This window comes from Bidens hawaiensis, unplaced genomic scaffold (genome assembly GCF_021521415.1).
Source record: "Bidens hawaiensis isolate Kalapana, Puna unplaced genomic scaffold, B.hawaiensis_p1.1 tig00024672_1, whole genome shotgun sequence".
In the NCBI taxonomy this organism is placed as follows: domain Eukaryota; kingdom Viridiplantae; phylum Streptophyta; class Magnoliopsida; order Asterales; family Asteraceae; genus Bidens; species Bidens hawaiensis.
In genome coordinates this window covers 95,293-104,614 of record NW_027493909.1, presented here as the reverse complement: position 1 = coordinate 104,614, position 9,322 = coordinate 95,293, and the positions used below count along the sequence as shown (strand labels likewise).

General features: G+C 34.5%; 1 protein-coding gene across 1 annotated transcript; it reads left to right on the top strand.

Annotated features, from left to right (window-relative positions):
* The first annotated feature begins 238 nt into the window (after positions 1–238).
* On the top strand, positions 239–5,961 carry LOC143569851 (sister chromatid cohesion 1 protein 1-like). The gene is made up of 20 exons (XM_077055657.1): positions 239–413; positions 955–1,023; positions 1,105–1,163; positions 1,243–1,287; positions 1,373–1,392; positions 1,474–1,550; positions 2,744–2,864; positions 2,957–3,029; positions 3,127–3,205; positions 3,358–3,491; positions 3,760–3,821; positions 3,888–4,049; positions 4,136–4,301; positions 4,382–4,464; positions 4,552–4,735; positions 4,811–4,886; positions 4,989–5,128; positions 5,205–5,292; positions 5,362–5,474; positions 5,562–5,961. Exons 1-20 carry the CDS (start codon positions 361–363, stop codon positions 5,642–5,644), a joined length of 1,887 nt encoding a protein of 628 aa, XP_076911772.1. The 5' UTR covers positions 239–360; the 3' UTR covers positions 5,645–5,961.
* Positions 5,962–9,322: the final 3,361 nt, after the last annotated feature.

Below are 9,322 nucleotides of genomic sequence, written 5' to 3'. Positions count from 1 at the left end.
ACAAACAAGCGAAGCGAAGCAATGCATTTCAGAAATATATACACATGACACTCACATACCATCATCATTTCTGTATAACATTACAATCCAATTATACGCAAAGTTTAAGAACTGATGCACAACGTACAACCAAGCGAAGCACAACGATACGATACCATTAGATTTACCAGGTGTGTATATGTGGGTGACGTCAGCAAAGTACAACATTCCACCCACACAAGATTCCTCCTCCCGCCTCAATTCCGTTACATCAAATCTCTCTCACACACATTTTGTGACGTCAGCAAACAAACACACATACAGTCCGCCATTAACAACAGCAAACCTTCATTCATTTGCTTCATTTTAATTACACAGACAATGTTCTACTCTCACCAGCTTCTCGCTCGCAAAGCTCCGCTCGGTCAAATCTGGTACGCAATACTTACTCCATTCAATGCGTGAAATTATACGTCTAATTTCAGTCTATTTAACTTGTGTGTTATTGAGTAATTGCTTAGTGTAGGGACCTGATTTTAAGAGTTGCATAAGCTGAATTCGTAATCCTGTATAAATTTAAACGTAATTTCAACTTATTTATGCTCCTATTCAATCATTATGTCTGTTGTTCGTTATTGTATGTTTTCGATAAACCTGAATAAGTTTGTAATTTGTGTGTTATTGAATAATAGCTTAGATTTAGGTTATTTTCTTCGGTTTTAAGAGTTACAGACGCTGAATCCGTAATCCTGTGTAACGTAGTTTTCAACTTATTTATGTTCGTGACTGTGTGATTTTGATAAACCGAAGGCGTGAATATGTTTTCGTTTTAATTTGTGTGTTATTAAGTAATCGCTTTAGGTCATTAACTCATTATATTCGATTTTAAGTGTTTCAGATGCTGAATTTATCGTAATCCTGTTTATATATTTGACTAATTGTTTGTACGTGACTGTTTATGAGTATGATTATTAGGAGAGCTGCAACGCTACATGCTAAAATCAACCGGAGGAATCTCAATAAGCTTAACATCATCAACATCTGGTCAGATTTAATTAATAGTTTTTTTATTATTAGTGTTTATTCGATTGCGGTAACTGACGGACCTATTTTGGACAATTGCAGTGAAGAAATATTGAATCCTTCGGTTCCAATGGCTCTACGGTTATCAGGAATACTCATGGGTAAGCTGCTGAATCTGTTTCATCGAATTCGGTTTATTAGTGATTTGAATTTCATGTTTCGAGTACTGTTTAATTTCAGGTGGAGTTGTCATTGTGTACGAGCGGAAAGTGAAATTACTCTACGGTGATTTTCAATTTATCAATCATTTGCTTGGTTCATTGTTTTGTATTATGTTCACTAACTAGAAATTATTATTTGTTTACTACAGAGGACGTCACTCGGTTTCTGGTACGCTTTCAGATCCGTTTCTCTATATGTTCATGTTTGGTTTTGTCTACATTGTGAAAATTGGGGAAATGGATTTTGTAGGTGGAAATTAATGAAGCATGGAAGGTTAAAGCTAAACGAGATCCAACCGTGCTTCCTAAGGGCAAATCTCAAGCTAAGTGAGTCTTTAATGTCATTCCATATGTTGATTTTTCACTTATGTTGTAGTTTTCTCTTTGAATTTGCTAATTAACCATAAACCAAGTTCCATTTAGGTAGAATAATTACTATTAGGGGTGTAAACGAGCCAAGTTGCTCGCGAGCTGCTTGAGATCGGCTCGTTAAAAAGCTCGATTGACCCGAGCTTAAACGAGCCCGAGCCCGAACTCAAGCCTAAAAGTAAGCTTGTTTTATAAACGAGCCCGAGCTTCACTTACCGAGCTCAAGCCGGCTCGCAAGCCTGCTATTAATACAAGTTTTATAATATATATTTTTAATAATTATTTAATAATCTATATAATATTATGAAAAAATAGCTAGATATAAAATATATAGTTTATTATACTATATTATATTATACATAAAATTATAATCGGAAAAATTATATATATAAAGATAATTATCTATACTCTCTAATAAAAGACTACAAAGTTTTGCCACTTGTCACTCCTACATTAAACCTCACCTTTTTTAACAAATTTATAATAGTAAAATAATAGTTACCATTTTTAAAATTTATGCTTCAAATTTGTTAATTTAATATTTACTTCTTATTTTTTATTTTAAACATTTGATATTTATAATTATATTTTACTTTAAACTTGTTTTAAAGACTATTGTACAACGACTGTATTAATAGTGTTTACGGGTTTATTGTTTCTTGTATACTGATTATTTATTAAATATTGTATTTTCATGAACTACCCGTGTATTTACACGGGCCTCAAACTAGTATATATATATATATATATATTAATTAAAAAAATATTAAATGAGCTGAGCCCGAGCCGAGCTCAAGCTTGAAAAACTACTTACGAGCCAAGTTCGAGCTTTAGAAATTGAGACTGAAACGAGTTCTAGCTCTGTGTAAATCAAACAAGCCGAGCCCAAGCCTAGGCGAGCTCGGCTCGGCTCGGCTTGTTTGCACATTGCACCCCTACTATCTGAAAAGCAACTGGTGACATAATTGACCCTATTGTATCAAGTTAATAATGGGAAACTACTGTTATATGTTTTAGATATGCTTTGTAGTTGGTGCATCACATTCTATTAATTCATATCGGCAAAGTGTCATTTGTGGAGTCAAATAGACTTTGATTTCATGGTTTATCTAAGTTATTGCATTTAATTGTTTATTGATACTTTGTGGTAGATATGAAGCTGTTACACTCCCTGATAACGAACCAGCAGACCTAGGAGACATTGAGCAACATCTTCAATTTTCTAACTCGGACACGCTAATGGGGATGAACAGAAGTGCTTACATTGACATGGTAAATTTGTGCCACAAACTACTGATAAAAGTTACCTGTTTACAACATAATAAGCTAAAATTTCTAAGATGTATTTGTTTTTCGGTTTACAGAATCTTGACAACATAGATGAGTCATACATCCGCAACCAGGGGGATGTTGATCTACCTCATGATCATCATCAAGGTACATCTAAAATGATTTATGGATATATTTACTTGCAGACACAGGTTTTATGATTCTGTCATATGTTCCTGATGGCGTGCATTTCTTGTTTTCTCAGCTGATATTGAAAACATCACCCTAATTGATCGATTCGATTTACATCAGACAGATGCAGGACGCTTCAATCAGTTCGAGAGGTAGGTTTTTTAAATACTTGTGCTGGTAAATGTGCAAGTTAACTGTATCATTTTATCACTGTAACAACTGCATATCTTTTTATATAAACTACTAGGCTAAGTTGGAATTTGTTCATAATATTACATATATAACTGAATGGTGAAAATTACAGGTTTGACATTGAAGGGGATGATATTGACTGTGGTGATGATGTGACACTAGAGAAGTCTCTTTCACATAACCGTACCTTTGACCTACCAAATACTGTTATACCCTCTCCACCTTTACAAGACGAGCCTAACATACGTAAGTAACATTTAATTATCTTATTTTCAGACTCTAATATAGGTAGAAAATGACCCGTTTAAATGAACGAATTGATTTTTGGTTATGATTTTTCCCTAACGGGTCACATTAGACAAATTAGACTTATTTAAGCTAAAATAGAAACAGGTGAACTGGTTAAAAGTCATCCAATGTGTACTTTACTGCTTACATCAACTTAAATCATTTTATATTTAAAAAACTAGACACTTATTGTTATAAATTATAACATTGGTGTTGTAAATTGCAGCTGATGAGATACTTGATCAGCATCCAGAACATCAAAACAATCCTAAATCTGATGAGGATAAGGTAATCTTTTGAAATATACAATTGTTGAAACATATACATTTGTTGAAATAAAATCAAATATTGCAGGCTCAACATATTCCACAGACGCGAAGACCATCTAGAAAAAGAGCAAGGCGGGCCCCGTCTGTTATCATGGATTATGAACAAACTGTGATTCCTGGAAATATGTATCAATCTTGGCTTCAAGACGCTTCTGATCTCGTTTCAAGAAGAGGAAGAAAGATAAAGGTACATTTCTGAACAATATTTAATTATCAAAACATTATTCAACAACCTATAATGATAACAAACAATATGTTATTGACTTTCTTCAGCCTTCAAGTGGCATTCGGTCCATGAAAATTGAAAAACTCATGGATTTACCACCGGTCCCTCTAGTTGATGGCTTGCTTACAAATGGAAATAAGGATATATATTATCCTCTTCCTTTGTTAAAACAATGGATGAAATTAACTCAACCTGTGCATGATTCACCGTCAGGTATATATGACTTCTAACAATATAATTGTTTTTAACAATTCTTATATACTTACCAATGTGACATCATTTGTTGCATTCAGGAGCAAACTCGCCACCACATCCACCAGTACCATCATCATCATCACCACCAGAAGCAAATAATTATCATGACCCGCCAACATTTGTAAGAAAGCCAACTTTTTAAGTGTTTTCATTCATATACACAGTAATGAAACACTTGCAAATTCTCATAATGTATTATAATATTTAGCCTTTTGAAGATCACCATAGTGGAGTTGGATCTGGATCATTAGGGGTATCCATAGAGAAGAACATGCCAGATGTCAATAACCATGAGATTCCTGAAATCATCAGCACCCTTATGAACAATGTCCCCGGGGCTAATGGGGGCCCAGTGGCTGATGCTGACATGACAGTTACACCTGCAAATTCTGGTATGATTTTTTTTCCTATATGCAAATAACTTATGATAAAGGGGACATATATCAATGTCTATTTTTAACTAACAGGCGGGCTAGCTAAATCTATGATCTCAGAATCTGGACCCAGGTTTGTGCCACAAGTCTCAGATATCAACTTTGAAAGGTTAGTGAACGGGTCAAATAGGTTGACCAGGTCAGAAGTGACCGAAAGTGTATTTGATGTAACATTTTCTTATATTATATTTATGAGATTTAAATTGCTCAGGTCAAGCGAGAAGAGACGTTACTCATCCACTAGAAAAAGTGCGAGTAGCCTTGACCCGGTGGCAGAGGAGTTGTCGTTCAGTCACACTGATCCCAATTTCAAGCTGGCTCAACTTTCTGAAAACAATTTGTCACCCGAAAGTAATGAGATTAACTACTTATTGCTTTACTTTTACATAATATATTTAATTAATTAATTGCATTTTTATGCGTTCAGAGTTGATTGTGGAAAGTGGACCAACACAAACCCAAAAGGTCCCTGCAACTGATAAACCAATTGACCAGCTAACTGATTCTATCCGAATGTAAGGTTATCATATATACATACATAGTTTTGATCTGTTGATTAAAATAAGAAAATGTTTAATGTTCAGGCAACTGAAGGCACATTTTGATACACCGGGAAGTGCTCAAACTGAATCACTTGACCAGCTTGCATTGGGATTGGACCGGAAAAAGGCTGCCTGTCTGTTTTACCAGGCTTGTGGTATGTTTCTTATTATACCTAGTGCTAGTGTTATATATTTATATGTTAGTTAAGTGTTAAAACAGAAAAATATTATTGAACGTGCAGTTTTGGCGTCTCGTGGTTACATAAAGGTACAGCAGAAAGAACCTTATGGAAGTATTATTATTTCTCGTGGTGCTAAAATGTGACTAAAAGGTAGAAAGAAAGAGGCAGACACCATACATAGAATCTAATGAAGTAGTTTATGATGAGGACATGCAAGGATATCCACTGTTTACTTAATTTCTGGTTTATCTAAGTAATTTCCCACTTAATATAATCACTTTTGTAAGGAATAGCAGTTTGAAATTATACATAATATGGGTATGGATCAGTAGCTTGAATATATACACAAAAGGGTTTGTCCTTATTTACATAATAATGTGACCATTACTTGGAACCTCTTCATTATGGAATTTTTTAGCCTGACGTGAATCTGAAAAGTATTACTGAATAATATTTGGTGATAACTATATATTGGAAGGGCTATGTAGCATATAGCTTCAAATTATATGTTAGAGTTGGTGTGAAATCATGTTGTGTTTTAATCAAGTTCAAAAAGGTCAACATTGACATGTCTATAGCGTTGGTCAAACGCACATCATAGTTTGAATTTTTTATCTGAAGGTAGGTGCATGCGCATGGTTTTCACTATGTGATTGTCAAACATGACCATCACAAACCCAAAGTCTCGGTACCTGATCATCCAATGCAGCAGATCGAATATACAAATATAGTTCCGATGTAATGACTAAAGAGGGATACAGCATAACACACTGCAGATTCACTTTGTAAATGCATGTATAGCACCATTAGAAAACTTGATCATGAATTTAAGTGGCACCAGGCGGTTACAGTTACAGAGTTCTAGAAGTTGACTTGAGACTACCATGGGGTATTGGGGTTTGTTCTTTTATTGTTTTGGACAGAGAACATGATTTTATCAACTGTTTATTTTTTATTGCTACTTTTTAACCTAATCAAGAACTCGTCTAACCGAATTCACTAGGTGGAGACAAGTCCTAACTCCTAATGAATGATTGAATGATGATAACTCTTTTACTTATTTCTATGAGTAATTTGACTGTTTTGTATTGTTTTAAGCCAATCTTTGGTTTCCAGATGCAATTTTTGGTGTATGTTTAAACATTGAGTTAAAAAAAAACCTGATTTTACCATACACAACATTAATACTCACTCTTATGTTATGAATCTAGACCAAGATTATAGAATTGCAACCAAGTAATCTTCTACCTTAATCATTGTAGTTTGATCTACACATTTATTCAGTTTCCAGATTTTCAAAGTTTCGTAGCTACACCTCTTGCGCGTTAGGACTATAATTATTGTTTCACAAATATTCACAAAGTGTTAAAGACCATGTGATGTGTAGTGAATGTAGCCCTATGGGGGGCATTTTGCGCCCCCTTCAAATAATTACCTCAATATTATTTTATTATTACTTTTTATAAAAAAAACAAATAAATAAATAAGCCCGCAAAATTACCTTTCACCCTACTGGCGCTTTATGGGAAGCGCTCTACTCCTCCAAAGCGCCCAAAGCGTCCCGGGGGCTGTGTTCCCCGGCACTTTAGGGAAGCGTCTCACTATGCACGGTCTTAGAAAGCTCATTAAACCTAATGAAAGGCATTAATTGGTTACCCTGATTAGATTCAGTAATCATATTTACATTATGTTAACCAACTAATGTGATTCACCATTCAAATATACCAAGTGAATACAAGATTGTACATTCAAAATAACTTAATATCATAGTTATCAAATGTGCTAGGCACACATGCCTCGCGTGGAGCCTAGGTGCAAGACGCAAAAAAAGCGAGAGCATGAGGGAAAACAAACACTTGAATAAAAAATTAAAATTATATTATGTATATGAAAAATAACACTACTCTTCAGATACAGTAAACAAAAGATATTATATAACATATATTATCATCTAATTAGTACAAAAAGTTCTAAAATAGTCAATATTTAAACGTAATTCTAAATCTTGAATAACAAAATGTTCAATGTAATTTCTTTGACCACTCCTAGATCTAAGTTTCAATAGCACTTTTATGTTTCTTTTGCTTGGCTTTTAGACCACCCACTATGGGGCGCCCTCAAGAGGGTTTGTTGGGCGACTTGGGCGCCGAACACCATAGTGGGGCGCCAACGAGAACCAATGGCGACGAGGAAAAGGGCAATGCAACGGCCGACACAGTGATTGAATTTGGGTGGACCCCCTCTCAGCAGCTCTCTCCATCTCTCTCTCTCTCTCTCACACACACACACACACACACACACACATATATAGGGACGCCCTTGGGGCATTAAACCATAGCGGGACATCTTTGGGGTAGGGCTTCGATGCCCTCGGTGCTTACGTGGCACGGTGGAGGGGCTTCGAAGCGCCCCACCATAGAGGATGGTCTTATCTTCTCATGTTCCCGTCATAGACAAAGCCAGAGCGCTTGCCTAGGAACTATTAAGCGTATTTATTGAGCCTCGTCTGAAAAAATGGGTCTAAGCGCAAGAAGCTAGGACATTTAATAACTATGCTTAGTATCAAATTTAATCTTACCTTATCATTACCGAAGCCCAAAAATTGATAACTAAGACTTTCAAAGATTTGTCAAGCACTAGATATCGTATTTAACTGGTAGGATACGGGCATCACACAATTTGAGCACAAGTATTCATTTATTCAATATGGACCCTATGCGCATAGATGACATGGCTAGAATCGATAACAATTTACAAGCAATTAGGCATAAGTAAAACATCTGTAAATAGGGGTGCAAACACAAGATTATCTATATCTATCTATACTATAATATAGGAGAGAAAGGTAAATTAAGAATTTCCCATTAAGTAAATTACAAGCTATCAAACACATGATACAACCATTAATAGGGACAAAATAGTCATTGAATTATTGTGTTACAATTTATTCAAATATAGCTATAATATTGTCCTCTCATATATTTTAAACTTTTGTTAATTTAAATGATAGTTACAAATTTGCTCTCTCATCTTTAACCTCTATTTGACGACTTTATTTATTTTTATATATTCTTTCTTAGTTTGAAGTATATTATATCATAAAAATAAAGAAACTTACCGTTGCGATGGGCTCATTATTTTCAACGTTTTGATATAAATTTCATTCAATACCGAGCTTTAATTTATAATGTACAAGTTAACAAAGCATGAATTTACAATCTAAATATGCAATCATAATACAAAAGATGGTTAAAAACATTCATTGTCTACCTATTTTTTCTCACAAAGATACAAACAACACTTCCAAATATTACAACTCAACTTTGGGTATTCAATAAACTTCAATAATCACATTACCTTTCACTTTATAATTAAAATACAGAAAATAGTAACACATTTTTTTTACCGTAACACATGATAATTCAATTTTTAACCTTAAATTAACTAGCTTGATGAATCATTACATATTTTTACAATATTATCTAAAATAAAATAAATTTCATATTTGTGACATTATTAATTATAACCTTTACTCGACCCATATACTTTTTTGTGTTGTGTTGAGCCCGCTTAAAGTCGTGTCGTGTTCGGGTCGTGCCGAACCATAAACGCCCATAACTGTTACGTTATTACCAAGGTCTATGTTCAAATACCCACTACATCGTGCGGTCACACTTCTAGTTTTTTTTAATTAAGATTCAAGGTTTGAGAGAACTAATTAATGTACATGCTCACTAGAAGAAAGAAACCAATGATTGCTAATATGCCACCCATGAATGTTCTTGGATCATGATAGTTCCCTGAAAACTGGGACTGAGCTC